We start from the raw sequence: 22,394 nt of genomic DNA, 5'->3' as shown, positions 1-22,394 counted from the left end.
ATAGCCTAGTAAAATCCCTTTTTCGTGAATCTAGTCAAACTTACAAAACGGATCTATTCTTGGGTGAGATAGCCATGTCGTCCTGATCAAAGGTTCCTATAAGTAGCTTCCAAGGGATATTTGAACTACAGTGATATTCCCAGAGAATTAACCTTTAGGTCTCCAGAATTCTAACTCCTGGCGCGAATATCCTTAAAATTTCTCTTAAGGATATCGCATAATCGGGCGACGTATGCTCGATACAACACATAGCGATCTTCACCCGGAATAGCGTTTTCGCCGCGAGGGGGAAGTGGCAAAAATAGAAGGGGAGCCGTTATCAAGGTTACCCTATTTCCCACACTACTATTGAGTATTAAGATGGCAGTTATTCCTTGTAGCATTGAGCATGGTGCTACAGATATAGTAGTTGCGGGAGGGATCCTGCCCAGGCCTTTTCTATAGAAAAGGAGACCGGGTCCATCAGGACGACATGGCTATCTCACCCAAAAATAGATTTTTCACTTCGCTCAAAATCCGTTTTTTGGGCTCAAGCCATGTCGTCCTGATGGAAGTTTACCAGAGAATTACTAGAAAGTACTGTATCTGGATTTTCATAGGTGCCTTAACCTTGGGACAATTTTTCTATGGTCATCTGGACCATTGAGACAAATGACGTTACCGTTATCCGTCATTACCACTAATCATAAACAATGTTAGTGCTTCCTGCCCCCTGCAGGGAAGAGTCATACTAGACAGTAGAAAAGGGGCCTCAAGGTTAGCATATATTGTATGTACAAACATAAGCATCCACAAGATATACAAATGATCTCGCAGTTTGTATATATTATCGGAACAATATAAGTGTCAACTATAACCATTGTTTGTAAGCATACAATAATATGAGGTTTACTTAAATAAATAAGTAAGAGAACTCTGGCATATTTAAAGTGCAAATTGCAATGCGAAATAGGACGCAATTACATTCTAATAGACATTTATTTCGAATAAATGACTAAATGGAAAACGAGTGTGACGAATGTAACGTGTTAAAGGAATTATACTTGCAACGTAAAGAGAAAATATTTTTTGCTTCCTGAAAGGGAAGAAATAATGAGTGCCACTCTAAAACTGAAAATTTTGATAAATTTTCCCAATATAAATTCTGTAAGTGTTGTCTACTATCAACACTGTGTACTATGTACACACGGCACAGGCGTTATCTGTATAATTCCACACCTGAGATTTTGAACAGTCTTAGTGTCACCATGGAGACACTCACTTAAAAGGTACCGCACTGGAAGTATCAACACCTTTTCACCCTAATTGACAGTCCCAATTAATTAACTGTTCATCGCAGCACTAGACAACAGGTTTTAATACACTACCTGCCGCCACCACATAATGCTTCAGTTCGTGGACTTGCTTAGCGTAGCGTTTGTAGAACACTCTGGATGATGTCCATCCAGTATATGAACGAAGACGCTCAAAGTCCATATACTGAAAAAAGTTCACTGACGAAGAAATTTTCCTTGGATCATGACATGCGGGTGTACTGTCAGGATCCGCTCTGCGAATGAAGTAGGTGAGCTTCGCCCTCAGTTGTTTTAAGGATAAGTTTGATCCTGAGGTTTCTCCTTTGAAGAGCTGTCCTCCCCTGAAGTCTGAAGTTCTACAAAGATAGACCTTTAGACACTCTACTGGACATAGAGAGACATCTTCCTTCAGAGGGCAGATTCTCCACGAAACCCATCTCTTAGTGGCTAGCTTGTTCTTAGTGAGAAAAGCTGGATCAGGAAAGAGATTCATTCTCCCACTTCTGTGAACTGAATGTGGCCTTCATCTCTTGACAGGGCTACTATTTCACTAACTCTAGCCCCTGAGGCTATAGCGAACAGGAAAATAACCTTCTTGGTTAGATCCTTGAGAGAACAATCTTCATTGTTCAAGGTTGAGGCATAGTGTAGGACCTTGTCCAAAGACCATGAAATGGGCTTCAGAGGAGCTGCAGGCCTAAGTCCAGCGCATGGCTTCGGGATCTTGTTAAAGATTTCGTTTGTCAGATCCACTTGAAAGGCATATAGAAGAGGTCTAGTCAAGGCTGACTTACACGTATATATCGTGTTAGCTGCCAGACCTTGATTATGAGGGTGGACAAAGAAGGACAGACAGAAGTCTATTGAAATTTCTTTCGGTCCTTTTGCTTTAAAAAAAGCAACCCAGCCTCAGTTCCCTCACTAGAGGGAACCCTTTGCTCTTTGGCTATTGGGGAGCCACTAGAGCTGTCGTTCCTTGTAAGGATCTCAGCCTGTTGAGGACCTTCAGCAGGAGATTGGATGGAAGAAACAGGAAATTCCAGGTCCATCCATTCCAAACTAGGGACATGGCGTCCGTTATCTCCTCTGGAGTGTCTTCGTATGGGGCTACATATCGAGGTAGTTTCTTGATGACGCTCATCACGAAGAGGTCGTTCTACAGTTCCGGGACTTGTTCCAAGATGGAAGAGAATAGGCCTGCGCCCGTGGACTATTCTGACTCTATCGGCTTGAGCCTGAGTAGAGCATCCGCTGTCACATTGCTGATCACTTATAAGTGAACTGCTGATAGGTGGATTTTATGGGACGTTCTCGAGCCTTGTCGGTTTAGACATCTCACTATCACTTCACTGTCCAAGATCAGCCTGATGAGGGCTGATCTGCATGGGGAGAGTTTTCCCAACATCAAAAGGACTGCCATGGCTTCCAAATTGTTGATGAGAAGGGCCTTGAACAGAGATAACCGAGTCCCTTAGACTTTTCTTTGCATGGAGTGAAATCCCCATTCTTCCGTCGAGGCATCCATGTGGATGATCATCGATAGTAGAGGTGGTTGCAAGGGCAAGGTCCTCATTAGGCTCTTGGCCTTCAACCATGGGTTGAGAAGTGATCAAAGTAAGGCCGATATCTGTCATTTTAGATCTCTTCGAGCGTTTGAAGCGTATCTTCTCCAGACTCCTGACGCATCTTTCAGCTCTGCTCTTAGCACTGGGTCTGTCATTGCAGCAAACTGGATAAGAGTTCAGTACTCTTTCCTGATAGCGTCTTGAAATCCTGTTGGATTACAGTAGTCTCTTGACCGACCCTGCGATCTCCTTCTTCCTTAAGAGAAAGGAAAGACAATGTGACCTCAGGCTCCAATGGTTTTCAATCCATTGAAACCTTTGAGCTGGAGAGAGTCGAGACTTCTTGAAGTTGATTTTGTATCCAAGATGTTCCGGGAACTGGGTTAGTTCTTTGGATGCTTGTAGACCAGCCGCTTCGGTGCTACCCGCACCAGCCAGTCGTTCAGGTACTTTGTTACCTGAACAGCTTCTAGGCGTGGTTGTTGCAGTCGTTGTCTAGATGGATGTCCTTCATCGCATCCGAGACATCCGTATCTACGGAAATCTGGACACAAGGGATCTCAGGGTGAGGCTGTGGAATAACAGCACCCGCAGATGCTTTAGGGAATATAGGCTCTCATTCTCTCATTCGGAAGGTAAGGCCCCGGGGCTTTTTTCTGGAAGCCATGAACCCATCTGCGCGCCTTACTCCAAGCTGCATCCCTTGACTCCGTTGTCTTGGGGTCTTCAAAGGACTCAGTAACCAAGGCTTTGCACACATTACATACCTGGGGGTCCCAATATTTGAGAGGTCCCTTAATGATGGAACAGTGAGAGTGCATCCTGCACACCTCGTGGCCGCAGAAGTCCTTGCTACGGACGTTGTAGAAGACACTACAGCACTTCACATGGTCCTCCTGTAAAGAGAGGAAAATAAAATGGGTATAAGGTAGTTCATCTCACTAGATAAACTAATAAATATTATTAATATTTTCCATTTTATTTTATTGCATATAGCTTAGGATAGGTAAGCTAGAAACGAATTAGGAAAGACACATACGTGTGTTTCCTGCCAAGCCAATTGCTGTGACCTCCCTCAAGATTAAAGCCTAGGGTTATCCTCCTCAGGAGGCCTATTGGAAGAGATCTAACCTATAAGGATAGATACGTGTACCTTAACACCAACTTCCAGAAGGATTAATAATGAGGGTCATTCATAACTGATCATCTATCATTATATGGAAAGAGAATTCTTTTCCTTATCTTATATGGTCTCAACAATAGACTGCGCCTGGACACACAGAGTATGTTGGAAATTTAACTACAGTACTGTATACTTTTATACCATAGTTTTCTGTTTGCAGTATGATCTATACTGCAAATATACTGGCTACTGTATAGACATATACTGTAGTTCTAGCCGGCATATTGCCGGCAAGGCTAGTACCTAGGGCACAGTTCAGCCGGCACAACATCGACTGGAATGGTGGTCAGCGGCCCGCCAGTTTTCCGGCGGCTTACCGGTCGCCGGCGGGTCACCGGCTGTCGGCGCACTAGTCCAGTCAGCATCCCATCTGACAGGGTAGTGGCCGGTAATCAGAACTCGGAAGTCAGTTGTGCCGGCGGCTCATTGGCTGTCGGCGTACAAACCCAGCCAGCATCTTGACGGCTAGGGTAGTGGCCGGCAACCGCCGGTTAGGTTAGTACCTGGCGGCACTAGCCGATAGAGAGAGAGAAAAAGCAAGGAGTGAAGGATGATGTAAGACCACTGTCTCACTTCCTTCCTCCGGATTGATTGATTGATTGATTTAAAGTTTTCAGGCATCCTTCCTCCGGAATGAGGGTTCAAATGGAAAGGGAGAATATAAGCTATTCAGGCTTCCACCCATCCACCACCATTGTCGGTCTCTGCCGGACACAGGTTGTGAATGGCAGTCCAAGAGAGGACTGAAGAACACTATAGCAAAGGGATTTTTTGCCGGCAGCTGGTCCCGCCGACACAGCTATCCCGGAGCCTTTTGTCCAAAAGGGAAAGCTGAGCGATTAGGCCATACAAGCAGAAGCCCGAGCCAGCCCTACAACCTGCCGGCAAGCGGTGAGATTGCAGGACGATGGCCAAAGGGTTGTGATGGCTAGGCCATCACTAAAGGACAGAGGGGGGGAGGGAAAAGGGTCCTGTATAAGGTGTGAAAGGAGCCGGCTGGATGCCAATCCTATCACACCCTAAGGAAGCTCTGTTTCAGTATCGGCGCCATCCTAGGCAGAAGGAGAATCTATTCTCCAGCCTAGGGTCTGCCAATACAGTTAAGGGGCCGGCAGCCATCTAGCCGCCACCCTTAAACAAGAGAGAAACAGAGTTCCAGTGCCGGCGCCATCCTAGGTGGCAGAAGAATATCTATTCTTCAGCCTAGGGTCTGCAAGCACAGGAATAGTCTACTAGACCACAGGGAGAAGGGGGTAAAATCATATGACCCCTTTAAGTACAGTCTAGGGAGGTCTAACCTCCTATGCTGACAGCGTAAACCGACAGGGGAATAACTATTCACCCTACCGATCAGCTGCAGGCACACGACTATGTAATCTGAGGTTCTGACCTAAACCCAAGCTTACCATCTGCAGCTAAGGGAAGGGGCAGAAAAAACCTAGCCTAGTCCTGCCTGAATGACAACAAGGCACGACCGACTAGGGTTGTAGCCTAAGGCTCCACTCAGAGGGAAGGAGGGATTACCCTATACACGAGGGTAACCAGGGAGTATGTATGAAAGTATACTAAAGCCACTAGGCTACTAGCTCAGTGACCGTGAGAATCGACTACCTAAATCATCGAAACTCTCTCGTATACTATCTTAGAAGAGGAAATATTCATATGCAATCGATATACCTTACATGTCTAAATTCCCTTTATTTAATTCTAATAACACCAGGAATGCTTATTATATCACGCATGAAAGTAAACTAGAACGCCTAGGCTAGGAAGCCTAGCGTAAACAAGGTCAGCTACCTAAATCGCCGAAACTAAAACGGATACTATCGGCATAATATAATTAATTCCTAGCAATGAAGACTAAATAGCTAATTTCATTTATGCTAATATACCGGGAAAGTCGTTCCGGCTAACTAAATAACTCATGCGTTACGAATGACAGCGCCGAAGACGCCTCCGGTTCAGGCAATAGCTCTGCCAAAAATTAACTTAATTTTGACTTAATTCTTCACTGTAAGGCAAGAGCTAAATTTATACAACGTAAAGATCAAATACTCAACTTTCCAGAGGCAGAAGAAGCTGGAGATTGCATGATAAATCCAAAATATCGAGAGAGCTAACAGGAAAATCACCGAGCGAGTTCGCTACAGATAAAGGAATATAGATGGCGGCGATGATGGCGCCATCTAGGTACTCAAACAGTAACAGAGGAAGGGAACCTTAATAACGGCTCCTCTTTTATTTTGCCACTTTCCCCCTCGAAGCGTAAACGCTATGCTGAGTGAAGATTGCTATGTGGCGGGTCAAGAATACGTCCTCTGATATCATGCGATATCGTTAAAGGAAACTTTAAGGATATTCACGCCAAGAGTTAGAATTCTGGAGACCTTAAGTTAAATTCTCTGGGAATATCACTGTACTCAAATATACCCTAGGAAGCTACTTGAAGGAACCTTCCATCAGGACGACATGGCCTGAGCCCAAAAATAAAGATTACCACCAGAATGGTGAAACAATTTGTTTATGATTATTAAATAACTTACTTTTCAGCTTCAGCTTTCAAGTGATCATCTAAGGCATAGGCAATGTCATCATACAAACGACCAATGGCTTCATATGTTGATAACCCCTGCACATTGCTGGCCATTTCCTGAAAATGCAAAAAAAAAGTAAAAAATGAAATCCTAATAAAATTTACTCCTATACTCATCTGATGTTCATATTGCTTTGTCCCTGTAGCCAACTCAGCAGCAACATTACCCGCAAAAAATCGTAAATATTTTATTTAAGTAGTAATTTTCCAAACCATTCAAACCTGATACCTTTAATAGGAGTATGACTTCAGCATACAATACAGTAGCCTATTGTAGCTGAAAAATTTTAAATTTGGAAATAATTTATATTTTTCCTAATAATACAAACATGACAAATTCGGAGGTAATTTGTATTTCTGAAGCTGAAAGGAGGAGCCATTAAAATTTAGCGAGAGTTAATTACCCATCCCGCTAGTGAGCGAGGATAGGGAGGGTAGCTAGCTACCCCTCTCACTCACACCCGTTTCACTTTGTTTGGAGGTAGGACTTCTGGGGGGACAGGGTTGGTGGGTAAGTTTGTATGAATAGCTAAAGGTTTATATCGTTAGGAAAAATACAAATTATTTCCAATCTTATAATTTTTCCCGTAACTATAGTGGTGACTCACCCATTAGGATGGTGGTTTCCTACCAATCTGGCTTTTTGGCTTTACACGGGGGTTTTCTTTATTATGTAGGTTAGTACAAAAATAAGGAGACCTTAACACCTCTACAAACCTTGCTATGCAAGGTCTGCGGCCTATGCAAGGTCTGCGGCCTATGCAAGGTCTGCGGCCTACGCAAGCTGTGCGTCAAGTTACTAGCAATGTGACTGTCAAAGTATAAGCTATTCCGAGTCTGTAGGAAATAACAGAGTTGACCAAGACGTTCCCAATACCACCTCGCTAGGTATGGGAACTTAACAGCACTGACCCAATACTAGATCCACAAGGGAGCTATGGTTTACCTGCAGTGGTTGAGGCCAGCTTGTACAGAGAACTCAGGATGCTGCTTTCCCCCAAGAAAGGGGAGAATGAAGAAAAAAAAAACAAGTCATTCCTTTTCATTCACACAGACTAAAACTGGGTAACAGTGCCTTCAACCTTCTGCTACTTGTCCAATAAGGAGATTGAGGTACTACACCAGCTGTTGTGTAGCCACCACAAAACCAATATACAATGTATCGAGTCTCCTGTGGGTCACGTCTTGTAGGTAATGGACTGTGAAGGTTGTCTGATGCTTCACACCCTGCTTGTAAAACCTGCGTCACAGAGTAGTATGTTTTTTTCTAAGGCCAGGGACGTAGCTATGGCCCTGACATCGTGAACTCTGGGTCAACATGTTGGAGGAGGATCTGGATTCAGAGCATGATCAATGACTCTGCGAATCCATGCTGAGATGGTGTTCTTGGTGATCCTCCTCTTGTTTCTCCCAGTGCTGACGAAAAGCAAAGGTACTTGGGGGCGAGCTGCTGCTGTTCTTTTGAGGTAGAGCCTCAAACTCCTTATTGGGCATAGTAACAAATGATCTGGATCGTCAGTTACGGAGCGGAGACTCGTTATGCGGAAGGAATCGTATCTAGGATCCGAAACCCCTGGATTCTGAGTCTTGGCAACAAACTCAGGGACGAAGCTGAACGTTATCTCTCTCCATTCCCTTGGATGGGCGATGTCATAAGAGAGACTATGAAGTTCACCGACTCGTTTGGCTGAAGCCAACGCGAGTAGGAACACCGTCTTCCAAGTAAGGTGGCGATCTGTTGCCTAGCGTAATGGTTTGTAGGGAGGCCTCTTTAGAGACTGAACAACTTAAACCACGTTCCAAGGGGGAGGTTTCACTTCCGACTGAGGACAGGTAAGTTCGTAACTCTGTATGGCTAAGGAAAGTTCTAGCGATGAGATGATGTCCATTCCTTTCAATTTAAATGCGAGGCTCAAGGTTGAGCGATAGCCTCTCACTGCTGAAACTGAGAGGCGCATTTCTTCCCGCAAATACACGAGGAACTTCACTATTGCTGGAATAGTGGCATCAAGTGGATTGATACCCCTTCCACGACACCAACCACAGAAGATGTTCCACTTTGCCTGGTAGACTGCTGCTGAAGATTTTTGCAGATATCCAGGCATCCTCTTCGCGACTTGTTGTGAAAATCCTCTCTGAGTAAGAAGCTGGATAGTCTCTAGGCATGAAGTCATAGTGAAGCTACGGCTTTGTGGTAGATGTTGACATGTGGTTGTCTGAGTAGATTGTGTCGAGGAGGAAGTTCCCTTGGAGGCTCAGTCATGAGCTGCAGAAGGTCCGGAAACCATTCCGCATGATGCCATAGCAGAGCTATGAGGGTCACTGAGAGGTTGACCGATGTTCTGACCTTGTTGCGTGGTCTTCTCATCAGACAGAATGGGGGAAAAGCGTAAACATTGATATTGTCCCACTGTTGTAGGAATGCATCTTCCCAGAGAGCCTAGGAGTCTGAAGTTCAGGGCCATTGCAAACAGACCCACTGTCGGAGAACCCCACAAAGTCAGGACTGTGTTGGCTAATAGATGGTCCAAAGACCATTCAGTACCCACTGTCTGAGTTTCTCTGCTCAGATTGTCGGCGAGCACATTCCTCTTGCCAGGAATGAAGCGGCTGATACCGTGACTGAGTGGACTTCGGCCCATCTCAGTATTTCTACTGCTAGATGGAATAGGGGCTGCAAAAAGTACCTCCTTGCTTGCTCATCAACGGCTGAAATCAAAATGGTTTGTCAGTGCACAAGAGGGAGAGGTGACTCCCCCAAATGGATCAGTAATTAACAGTTGGGTATTGAAACCTTGTTAAAACTTGACTTTCATATTCCAGTTTTGCCGTTATAATATTCCTATGTAAAGAACAATGGTTTGTATAATGTGTGATAACAATGAATGATTATGGAGATATCTACCAAAGAATGTTATCCCTACAACTATTTCCTAAGTCCTGAGGATGTATTAACCATGGCACACATGTTTTGCTCCTGTTGAGAACTTGGGATTTTGTTTTTTGGCAATGCTTTGTAGATAAAAATGCCTAATCATCTTTTCTTTTCATTCTGCATTTAGGAAATGGTAAAAATGCTGAAACCAGATTGGTTCCTTTGTTTAATACTTCAAATGATGTACACTAAACCCCCGCCATACGACATTAATCCGTTCCGCAGTTGGTATCGTATGGTGAAAATGTCATATGGCAGGCAATAGAATAGCTAATGCATGCAAAACCCCAGGTAAAAACATCAAAATTTTATATACTTATTGAAAATTAGTGACAAAATAATATAGTAAGCACAGTACAACAGTATACTTATATATAATATACATGTACTGTACAGTACATAATTAAATAAGTTCATAACTTCGTATGAGTAGGGAAAGTTCCAGCGAAAAAGAAAGGTCCATTCCTTTTAGCCTGAAGGCTAGACTTAAGGCTGAGCGATAGCCTTTCACTGCCGAGACTGAAAGGCGCATTTCTTCCCGCAAATGCACGAGGAACTCCGCTATTGTTGGAATAGTGGCATCGAGTGGAGAGATACCCCTTCCACGACACCAACCATAGAAGACTTTCCACTTTGCCTGGTAGACAGCTGTGGATGACTTTCGCAGATGTCCAGACATCCTGACCGCAACTTGCTGCGAAAATCCTCTCTCAGCGAGGAGATGCTGGATAGTCTCCAGGCGTGAAGTCGTAGCTAAGCTACGGCTTTGTGGAAGATGTTGGCATGTGGTTGTCTGAGTAGATTGTGTCGTGGAGGGAGCTCTCTCGGTAACTCTGTTAGAAGTTGCAGAAGGTCCGGAAACCATACCGCGTGATGCCATAGCGGAGCTATGAGGGTCATCAAAAGATTGACCGATGTTCTGGTCTTGTTGAGCACCCTCCTCATCAGACAGAACGAGGGAAAGGCGTAAACGTCGATGTTGTCCCACCGTTGTTGGAAGGCATCTTGCCAGAAAGCCTTGGGATCCGGGACTGGGGAGCAGTACAGCGGAAGCTTGAAGTTCAGAGCTGTCAGAGAACCCCACAAAGTCAGGACTTTGTTGGCTACTAGATGATCCAAAGACTAGTCGGTACTCACTATCTGAGACGTTCTGGTCAGATTGTCAGTGAGTACATTCCTCTTGCCTGGAATGAAGCCAGCCGATAGTGGAATCGAGTGGACTTCGGTCCATCTCAGTATCTCTACTGCGAGATGGGATAGCTGCTTTGAAAAGGTACCTCCTTGCTTGTTGATGTAAGCCACTACTGTGGTGTTGTCGCTCATCACCACCACAGAGTGACCCGCCAGGTATTGTTGGAACTGTTGAAGGGTCAGGAAGACGGCCTTCATCTCTAGAAGATTTATATGGAGGCACTTTTCTGATTCTGACCACAGGCCTGAGGTCCTGTGATGCAGAATGTGGATCCCCCACCCTTTCTTTGAGGCGTCCGAAAACAGCATCAAATCCGGGGGGAGGACGAGAAGATCCACTCCTCTTCGTAGGTTCTTGTCTGTCACCCACCACTAGAGGTCCGTCCGTTCTGCAGGTCCCATAGGGATCATGACGTCTGGGGAATCGTAACCTTGATTCCACCGGGACTTGAGCCACCACTGGAGGGATCTCAGCCTGAGGCGACCGTTGGGAACTAGACGAGCCAAAGATGAAAGGTGACCGAGGAGACGTAACCATGATTGGGCTGGAAGTTCTTCTCGTCTGAGAAAAGGGCTTGCGACCTTCCTCAGCCTTGCTATCCTGTCGTCTGATGGGAAGGCTTTGTGGAGATTGGTGCCTATGATCATGCCTAGGTATACCAGTCTTTGGGTGGGAAGCAGAGAGGACTTCTCGAGATTTACCATGATCCCCAGATCCTGGCAAAGTCCCAGAACCTTGTCCCAGTGTTGAAGAAGGGATGACACCGAGTCTGCTAGGATCACCCAGTCGTCCAGATAACGGAGGAGACGGATGCCGATCCTGTGTGCCTACGAAGATATTAGGGTGAACACTCTGGTGAAAACCTGCGGTGCTGTAGAGAGACCGAAACACAGCACTTTGAACTGGTATTCCTTGTTGTCTACGCTGAATCTTAAGTACTTCCTTAAAGACGGATGGACTGGGATCTGGAAGTACGCGTCCTTCAGATCCAGTGTACACATGAAGTCTTGAGGTCTCACTGCTAGTCTGACCGTGTCTGCAGTCTCCATGCTGAATGGAGTTTGCTTGACAAACTTGTTCAGAGCCGAGAGGTCGATGACTGGTCTCCAGCCTCCAGACGACTTCTTTACAAGAAAGAGTCGACTGAAGAAGCCTGGGGAGCCGTCGAGAACCTCTTGGAGAGCGCCCTTCTTCAACAGGGCCTGGACTTCTGCCCGAAGGGCTTGCCCCCTTGCTGATCCCATGGCAAGGGAGCTCAACGACACTGGATTCGTCATCAGGGGAGGTAAAAGATGTTGTGAACGATACGCGATATCCCTGACTGATTACGGAAATCGTCCAGGAATCGGCCCCGAGTTGCTGCCACCTGTCTGCGCAACTTTGTAGGCATCCCCCTAATGGTGGACATGCAGGGGGACTGCCAATCCTAGCGTTTGCGGCCTCGGCTGCTCCCTCTAGGATTTTTACCTCCCCTGGAGAACTTTTTGCCTTCCTGTCCACTGTCTCCGCTGCTACTGTCGGTTTCGTGGTCTTGGTAGGACGGGACTGCTGGGGTGCTGGAGGTCTATAGGGCTTGGATGTCAAAGCCCTATGCAGGAGGGAGTCTTGGTGGGACTTCCTCCACCTCTCAGCAGCCTGTTCCACATCCTTAGGCTTAAACAAGTTTGTTCCTTCTAAGGAAGAATTCCTGAGCCTATTTACCTTGGTGCTAGGGACCTACTAATGGAACCTCTCAGCCACCGCATCCCGACGTTTCAGGATGGTATTCGCCCACAAGTTTGAGACTTGGTGGGCCAGAAACTCGATGGTGCGAGTGCCTGAGAGGAGGAACGTCTCCATAGCTTTCCTGGTACGTTCTTTGGAGAAATCCTCAGAGTGTATCAGGATACCTAAGGTCCCTAACCAGATATCCAGCCACGAAGTGGCTTGCATAGCACACTTCGCAACCTTCTCCTGGTTAAGGATCACGGTTGCCGAGAACGAGACCTGCCGGTTGGAGAGTCTCTCAAGAGGGACTCCCCTGGTAAGCTCTTCCAAAGAATGGTGGAGAGGAAGAGCTAAACAAAGCTCCTCCAAGATCTCGAAGTACCTCCTCTGCTGTACGTGAGGAGGTGGGAGAAGCTTGTTGCCGGCACTGGAACGGTTGGAGGAAGCCAACTCAAGAGAGCTGGACAGAGATCTTGTCCCTGGTACTCTTAACCCCCTAAGACCAGGGCAGAGCAGCACTGGCCTTGGAAGGTTTTTGAGTGCCAAATACGAGGTCCAAGACCGTGTCTTTGCCCTCTCGAGGGGGCATCTCTGGGTCGGCAAACCCAGTGAGAGCCCTCATAAGAGTCAGGACCTGCCAAAATGCATGCTCTGACTCTTGTAGTTCTCCTCTGGATGTCGGACTTGCAGCGAAGTCTCCTGTCCCCAAAGGCTCTTCTTGGGGAGATTCGCGGACGTTCTCCGAGAGACTAGCTGGCTCCGTTCTAAGCCTTGACGAGGATTTTGGCACTGTCTTCGAGTCCTTCGACTCCTTCCTGGGAAGGATGTAGGACTCTAACATGGATGGAGGCAAGTTCTTGAACTCCGCCCCTACCCGGGAAGACTTTTCAACGCGAGGTGGGGTTTCCCTCATTGGTGCGATGAGGGAATGTTCCACCTCACGTGACTCCCGAGGACGGGAAATCCTCGTCCGACAGGGAAGGAGAAACAGTCTGGGGGGGTGAAGGAGCTCGCCTCGAAGGCTTACGAGGAGACAACTTAGCTCTTGGAGAAGTCACCGCGTCTGAAACTCCTCTTTTTCTCTTCAGAGGAGTAGAGACAGCCAAGGATCTGTGCCCCAACTCTGAGAGAACAGGCTTGACAGCCTGTGTAACTGCTCTGATTAGCGCACCGAACCATGGCTGTTGACTGATAGCTGCGCTGTCAGACACTCCCTCTGGAGGGACAGGGATCAACGGATCTCTGGGAGGAGTTTCCATAGGGGGGTTCGCCTGAAAAGAAGAAACAGGGTTCCTGGACCTTTCTGGATGCTTCCCTTCCGCCGCAGGGCGCGCTGTTCTGCACTTGCAGGGAGGGGAATGCGGCGATGGCGACCTTGCCATGCGCTGTCAAGCAGCCTCGCGCGCGGGAGGGTATTGACCCTCGCGCGGGGGTGCATAATGGTGCTCGCGCAATGGAGAATACCCGGGGTCGCACGCGGGAGACTGATGGCACGCTTCCTTGGAGGGCGAACCCTCGAGGCCCAAGGAAGACCAAAGCTGAAATAAATCAGTTAAGGGGACCGTCCGGGTTGGTATTTTGGCATACCAACTTGAAAAATTCAAAAATCGTTTTATTGTCTCTCTGTATAGAGAAACATATCGTACATGCTCTCCAGAAGTTTCAACCCATTATTTTTACAAATAACGAAGATATAGAGGTTTTTAAATGATGACGTCATCCCTACTGTGTCGTCTGCATGACTTAGTTTGACAAAATCGTCTTTGTGTGTAATTTTGCATATATATAGCGATTTTTCACTTATATTTCGATCTATCGTACGTCTGGCAGAAATGGAAGGCATTTGTAGAGTGTAGATGAACGAAGTCTACTACAATAACAGAAGCCAAAGTTGCCAAAGATGTATAGAAGTTATAATGTATGCCTATGTTTACTTGAAGTTCGTATGTACATTGTGTTTCCACAACGCCTTCGGGAACATTATAGCAAGGCCAATGTTACCTAAGGTTGTAGAAAGAACAAATAGTCAATAATTTTTCCAAACAATGAAAATAGCGGTCTTTATATGATGACGTCATCCTTATGGCATCGTCTGCCTGACTGAGTTAGACAGGTGCGCAGTTTCTCTCTCTCTCTCTCCCTCTCTCGAATTATTTACCACTGCCATTTATACAAATACTTTTATTCTCTCTCTCTCTCTCTCTCTCTCTCTCTCTCTCTCTCTCTCTCTCTCTCTCTCTCTCTCTCTCTCGAATTATTTAAAACTCCCATTTATACAAATACTATAATAACAATGTTCAACTCTCTCTCTCTCTCTCTCTCTCTCTCTCTCTCTCTCTCTCTCTCTCTCTCTCTCTCTCATGTTTCGAAATCTCGTACCTCTGGCAGAAATGAAAGACATTGGTAGAGGGTTAGGTGAATGAAAACTACCACCTACGAACACATCACAAAGTCTCCAAAGACATGTAGAAATTATAATGCATGTGTTTATTTACTTGAAGTTTGTATGTTGATTGTGCTTTCACAACGTCCTCTGGAATTTTATAGCAATGCCAATGTTACATAAGGTGATAGAAAGAACAAAAAGTAAGTGGAGAACAAGAAAACAGAAGCCAAAGATGCCAAAGATGTATAGAAGTTATAATGTATGCGTTTGTTTACTTGAAGTTCGTATGTACATTGTGTTTCCACAACGCCCTCGGGAACATTATAGCAAGGCCAATGTTACCTAAGGTTGTAGAAAGAACAAATAGTCAATAATTTTTCCAAACAATGAAAATAGCGGTATTTAAATGATGACGTCATCCTTATGGCGTCGTCTGCAAGACTGAGTGACAGATGCGTAGTTCTCTCTCTCTCTCTCTCTCTCTCTCTCTCTCTCTCTCTCTCTCTCTCTCTCTCGAATTATATACCCCTGCTATTTATACAAATACTTGTATTCTCTCTCTCTCTCTCTCTCTCTCTCTCTCTCTCTCTCTCTCTCTCTCTCGAATTATATACCCCTGCTATTTATACAAATACTTGTATTCTCTCTCTCTCTCTCTCTCTCTCTCTCTCTCTCTCTCTCTCTCTCTCTCTCTCTCTCTCTCTCTGTACATCCTTTTATTAGATAATAGAATGAATCTCTTTTTTCATTTGTTCGTATATCCTTGCAAAAATTCTTATTCTCTCTCTCTCTCTCTCTCTCTCTCTCTCTCTCTCTATCATCTTATTTTATAATAGGATGAATCTTTTTCATTTGTACGTATACCCTTGTAAAAAGTACTTCTCTCTCTCTCTCTCTCTCTCTCTCTCTCTCTCTCTCTCTCTCTCTCTCTCTCTCTCTCTCTCTCTCTGTACATCCTTTTATTAGATAATAGAATGAATCTCTTTTTCATTTGTTCGTATACCCTTGTAAAATATACTTATTCTCTCTCTCTCTCTCTCTCTCTCTCTCTCTCTCTCTCTCTCTCTCTCTCTCTCTCTCTCTCTCTCTCGAATTATATACCCCTGCTATTTATACAAATACTTGTATTCTCTCTCTCTCTCTCTCTCTCTCTCTCTCTCTCTCTCTCTCTCTCTCTCTCTCTCTCTCTCTCCAATTGTTATAAACTCCCATTTATACAAATACTATAATAACAATGTTCAACTCTCTCTCTCTCTCTCTCTCTCTCTCTCTCTCTCTCTCTCTCTCTCTCTCTCTCTCTCTCTCTCTCATGTTTCGAAATCTCGTACCTCTGGCAGAAATGAAAGGCATTGGTAGAGGGTAGGTGAATGAAAACTACCTGCTACGAAAAAATCACAAAGTTTCCAAAGACATATAGAAATTATAATGCATGTGTTTATTTACTTGAAGTTCGTATGTTGATTGTGCTTTCACAACGTCCTCTGGAATTTTATAGCAATGCCAATGTTACATAAGGTGATAGAAAGAACAAAAAGTAAGTGGAGAACAAGAAAAAAGAACCAAGAAAGAGGGAAACATGGATAAGAGTACAATGCTGAAACCTGCTAACTAAAACACTGGCAACAATTAGAGATCACTGGCAACTCATAACATAGGAATAGTAAACTGAGGGTTCAAATACCTCCTTTAGGGTGCATTTATGTAGGAATGAACAATAAAAGTTATCATAATAATATTATCTTGATTTCTTTTAGAAAAGAAGCGAAAGCTTGCTGCAAATCTTTGGGAGCTCATAACTCAAAAACATACTTATTCCCACTTAGGTACATTTTTCTCACTTATTTGTTGTTCGATATTAGAGAAAAAGATATCGTTGAAAAGAAGAATAAAAATTCCACAATTCTGTCAGACAAAATTTTGATTTTCGTTTTACATTTTTTTTCACGATTATTTTCCGTCTAGACGAGGAAAAAAAAATAAAAATTCATTAAAAAAAAACAGAAAGGAAAATCAAAATTCTGACTGACAGAATTGTTCGGTTGTTAGAGTAGTTTTTGTGGTATAAGTTTCAATACAATTGGTATTATAGTAGTGGGGAAAAATGTACCTAAATATTTTTTTAAAATCATGATTTTTGCTCATAAATCCAAAAGTTTTTGATCAAATGACTTGAAATTTTTATATGATGAAGGTATTATATGTGTCTAAAACATATATAGAAATTGTGTAATTTGGATCATTAGGAAAAAAAATGGCGGACATGGCGGACGGTCCCCTTAATGACACATCCTCCCCTGGGGGGGGGGGGGGGGGAGAGGTGGGGCTGCCTCGCAAGTGGAGGCAACGCCATCTCTCGAACCCCGAGTTTGGAAAACAGAACCACGGTCTACACTACCACTCGACCGTCTCTCGAAAGAGACCGATCGAGTGGGAGCTTCGGAGGAGGTTTGGGCAACGGAAGAAGAGTCCTTGGGTTTTTCTCCTTTCAAAGAAACCTTCGAAGGAGAAATATCCCGCCTGGACTTCTTCTTACATCGCCGAGAAAACCTCTCCCACTGGGAGGTAGACCACTCCCTACACTCACCACACTTATTATTACTATCACACCGTTGGCCTCTACAGTAAGGGCAAAGGGTGTGAGGGTCTGTCTCAACCGCCGACATGAATGTTCCGCAGGGGCGGTCGGGTAATCCAGGACAGGTGTGCATAATCGCAGAGGCCAACTTCACACACAAACCTGTCAAAGAAAAAGCAAAAATGCATTAATGGCTGCCAAGAGAGAGACGAGGATGAGAGAGGACACGTCCGTCTACCATCCGAGCCGAGAGCAAAGTGAGCTCAAGCACAGGTGTGTGTGAGGGGGGAGGGGGGGAGGGGTTAGCAAGCTACCCTCCCCTACCCCAGTAACTAGCGGTGTGGGTAGTAAACCCTCGTTAAATTCTAATGGCTCATCATTTCAGCTACACCAAAAGTAATACCCCTATTAAATAGCGTGGTTTGTATGTCAGTTACGGAACAAATACACTTTAATATGATTTATGTAAAATATTTACCAAATATACAATATACATTTCACAAATAGTGATACTTTTGAGTATAATTACAGTACTCCATTTTTAATTTAGTATCTATTTTTAATATACAGTGGAACCTCTACACACGAACGTATCTACATCCGAATTTTCCAACACCCGAAGTAAAATTCGAGCAATTTTTCGACTCTTCACCCGAATTTTATTTCGACACATGAAGTAAGCAATTTTCATCGTACCGGTTGTATCCGAATTTTTCGACACGCGAAGTGCAATTCGAACACGTTCCTACTCTACACCCGATTTTTTTTTCGACACCCGAAGTAAAACATACCCGTACACGTAGATGATACTCATAGCGCCGGATGTATTTTTTATTTTCACCGATAGAAGGCAGAATTTCTACCTCGGAGGGACCCTCAATTAGCGTGGCTTGGGACATTCCTCTGTTCTCGTCGGCTTCGTGTGGTTGTGCCCTGTGCATTCTGCTATTAACTGTGTTTTAATTGTGATTTTTTACGTTCATCCTTTTACGGTATTTTACGTAAATCATGGGTCCTAAAAGGCTTAGTTTCGCAAGTGGTAGTGGTGAGAAAAGGAATAAGGAAATGCTTTCTTTAGAAGTAAAGCAAGGAATTATTGAAAAGTATGAGCGTGGCGTCCGCGTGAGTGAACTTGCAAAAGAACATCATGACGAACTTACTACAGAGGAGCTCAAGGAACTCCGTGCTATGTCTGAGCACATGAGTGATGACAAGGAAGGGATCGAGGAGGTAGAACATGTGTTAGGTTCGGCGCAAATAAAAGAGGTGTTAGGAAAATATCAAGACGTGGTCGACTTCATCGACAAATACCATTCAAAAAAATTGCAGGTTTGTCGTGTAGTTGCGCAGTTCGATAATGTTTCCCTAACTTATTTTTGAAACATTCTGAAAAGCTGTACCAAGCAACTTTCTATCGATAGCTTCTTTAAAAAAACTACGAAGCGAACTCGTGATGAAGAGGAAGGAAGTGGTTCAAAGAAAACGGCAAAGAGTGAAGCGAAAGAAAGTGAAACAAAGAAAACGGCAAAGATTGAAGAGATAAAAATTCAATCAATTTCAAGTGTAGAGTGAAAGTGATTAAAATTAATCATCAAAAAGAAAAAAAGAAAATGTAAAAAAAAAATATAAAATATATAAAAAAAAAAAATAAGCTACGTTAGGTTAAAGTTCACTTAGTGTAAGTTAGAATACAGTGAACCCTCGTTTATCGCGGTAGATAGGTTCCAGTCGCGGCCGCGATAGGTGAAAATCCGCGAAGTAGTGACACCATATTTACCTATTTATTCAACATGTATATTCAGACTTTTAACACCTTCCCTTGTACGTAGTACTGTTAACAAACTACCCTTTAATGTACAGAACACTTAATGCATGTACTACAGTACCCTAAACTAAAACAGGCACAAATATTAAAGGTGATTTTATATCATGCATTTCCTAAACATGCTAAAAAGCACGATAAAAAATGGCAACCAATGTTTTGTTTACATTTATATCTGATCATAATGTAGAAACAAACTGGAGGTAGAGCTTTGCTTATTACCCAGACATATTTCCCATACTTTTCCCTTAGAACTACATCACATCTTCCTACTTTAGATATATATATATATATATATATATATATATATATATATATATATATATATATATATATATATATATATATATATATATATATATGTATATATATATATATATGTGTGTGTGTGTGTGTGTGTATATATATATATATTTATATGTATACACATATACATACCTACATATATACATAAATACATGCATACATATATATATATATTACTGTATATATATGGGTTATGGAAAAAATCCGCGAAGTGGTGAATCCGCGATGGTCGAACCGCGAAGTAGCGAGGGTTCACTGTAAGTTACGGTAGTGTACGTTTATCGTAGTCACCCTCTCTACCTCCTCGCCGCCCGTCCGTCTCCTCTCTGCATAGCAAGACCGACACCTGACGCTGGACTTTCTAAGGTAAAGTGACGCTAAAAACCAGTTTCTTATTTATTATTTCTTTATAATTATTCTTTTTTACATGTCTATTATCTAATTTAGCGTGCATTATTGTCATGTGTAATTATGTGTAGTAATTTATTAAGGAGTTATCATAGGTTTTTGGGCTCAACCACGGATTAATCCTATTTCAATGTATTCTTATGGGAAAATTCGTTTCTACAACCGAACATTTTCTACACCCGAAGTATGTTGTGGAACGGATTAAATTCGTATCTAGAGGTACCACTGTATAACAAATGTACGCTGACGTCACAAACTTTCTTTGGTTGACTATGTTGACGATGTCGGTTCCTGGTCGCTTAGTACCTCATCCACCAACCCCTCCCCCTCCCTCTTGCAACATATCTTGCTACTTTTTTCTTTCCTAGCATTTAAAGAACCTCCCAATTACTGTACAAAAAGAGGAGACCTGCAGGACTGTATAATCTTGGAATAAATGGAAAGCGTGCACTTGTAAACAAATACCGGGGTGACTTACCCATTAGGAGGGTGGATGTCTATGCCAATTGGGCTTTTTGGCTTTTACCCGGGGGCTACTTATACTGAATATGTTGGTACCAAATATAAGGTGTCCCTACACCTCGCTAAACCCTGCTATGCAAGGTCTGCAGCCTACATAAGCTGTGTGTTGAGATATTTTTTACCCTAGTTATTCAAGTATATTACGAGTCTCGACCCCTCTGATAACATTGTTATCTATTCGTTGATCCTATACCCTCTTGTATATTTCTCTTTGTTTCCATACCCCTTTCAACCGTTTTCTCCCTTATTACAGCATTTCAATTTATTACCATTAAATAGTATTTATTATTTATTTCCTTTTAACTTACTATTTTTCCTTCATACCTGTTGTTATTACCTTATCACAACCAGTTTTCACATAAATACTTGCTCTGAACAAGTTTCACATGCAAATTCATTCATGTTTACTTTGTAGACTCCGCTCTGTTTCCGCAGACAAATCACGTACCCGTACGAATGGAGAGTTTCCACAGGGGGGTTAATATTTCCCCACCCCCTTTCCTTATCTCTTCAAAAGCTCGCATCAGTCCCTTCCCAAGCATTTTTCCCTCTAAAGCCTTTATCCGTGTTAAGCCTTTGTTTGAATTCTACTCCTTTCGTGCTATTATGGAACTTCCTATACAAACGTGTAATATTTGTAGTTATCCGTACTTAGAAGCCGCAGGGAAGTTTCATGAAAATTACCCCGATGATCCCTAGCCTTCGACGTCCTAATCATAAAGTAAGTCATTATTTTTTACTTTAAGGCTAATACTTGGTTAGTGAATGCACATTGATATTAAAGTTATATTGATGTTAGCGTGCGCAGCTCAACAATACCGCTTGCCAGTACATACGGAGCTTGATGTTTTATTTTTCGGCAAGCGAAGCGAGCCACGGCTGAACAAGAATCATTATATTCAGGGTAAAACATTTTGAGCAGAAAATATGTTCTCTTGAAGTAAATATTGTGATTTAACGAATTTGACTTATTTCAATTGCCATTTTTAGTGAGTGTGTAGTGGTGAACAAAGTTAGTCGAACTGGTTGTTCTGTTTGTTTGCGATTGAAATGAAGGTCAAACTCGGTTAAATCACGTTATATAATACAGGAAATCATATATTTACTGTTCGAAATGTTTCCCCGTCCGTAAATACAATTTTACCGGTATTTGTATGCAGTAGGTCTACATACGCTACCGGTATACACTATACTAATCGCATACTGTTCCAATAGGGAGTTCTGTGGAATAAATAAAAATTAATAAAATAATCCAACCACTATCTAGAAAAAAAGTAATTTTTTTCCCTAGGTTACATTACCCTGTAATACAGTACAATACCTGTATATCTTACTATTGGTCCTACCCTATTTAAACGATGTAAAAGACACTTACACTTCGTGCTCCTTCCAATCACACAGACACCTTTAATCAGCTGATAACCAAGATTTCAGGTCATGTTCTCGCCATTCACAGCACTCTTTAATGAAATTAAAAGATTTAATTGATTTACGTCAAGTTACCGAAAGGTGTTGATATTTACTCTTTATCAGCTGTTTACAACAGTAACGGAGCGCCTTTTGTTAGCATAGAGTCAAGATATTTTAGGTTTGCTTTATCATTTTGATATTGCGCGACTACAGCTCACAGATCTAGATTCTTAATTATATTGCAAACAGTTTAGTGTAGTTTAGAATTCAATTCAGGCCATTATCGTATATATTTTTATACTGAAATTATGAGCAAAATGCACAAAATAAATCTAAATCAACATGAAATGCCCATAGAGTAGTTCTAAGAATGCGCCCACAATGGTTCATGGATTTTGAAAGAGAAATATCTATTATGCAATTATTCAGTTGAAATAGTGTGTCAGTTTAACATTTGAGGATATTCAGGTGCAAGATACTTTAGCTTTTGTTACT

General features: G+C 43.1%; 1 protein-coding gene across 6 annotated transcripts in view; it reads right to left on the bottom strand.

Annotated features, from left to right (window-relative positions):
- l(2)k05819 (transmembrane protein 94-like protein l(2)k05819) overlaps positions 1 to 22,104 on the bottom strand; it is a 420,286-nt gene extending 398,182 nt beyond the window's left edge. For 3 of the 6 annotated variants that reach the window (XM_068379935.1, XM_068379940.1, XM_068379952.1), the window contains exons 1-2: positions 21,865 to 22,103; positions 6,587 to 6,693 (exon numbers count right to left, since the gene is read on the bottom strand). In XM_068379935.1, coding sequence (XP_068236036.1) covers positions 6,587 to 6,690 — 104 coding nt within the window. In that variant the 5' untranslated portion in view covers positions 6,691 to 6,693; positions 21,865 to 22,103. Of the gene's footprint in view, positions 1 to 6,586; positions 6,694 to 21,864 lie in introns of all 6 variants that reach the window. The other 3 variants (XM_068379965.1, XM_068379945.1, XM_068379957.1) reach the window with 3 other exon arrangements.
- Between the last annotated feature and the right edge of the window lie 290 nt (positions 22,105 to 22,394).

This window comes from Palaemon carinicauda, chromosome 1 (assembly GCF_036898095.1).
Source record: "Palaemon carinicauda isolate YSFRI2023 chromosome 1, ASM3689809v2, whole genome shotgun sequence".
Lineage (NCBI taxonomy): Eukaryota > Metazoa > Arthropoda > Malacostraca > Decapoda > Palaemonidae > Palaemon > Palaemon carinicauda.
The sequence above is the reverse complement of the archived record's forward strand: the minus strand, read 5'-3'. Positions and strand labels throughout refer to the sequence as shown.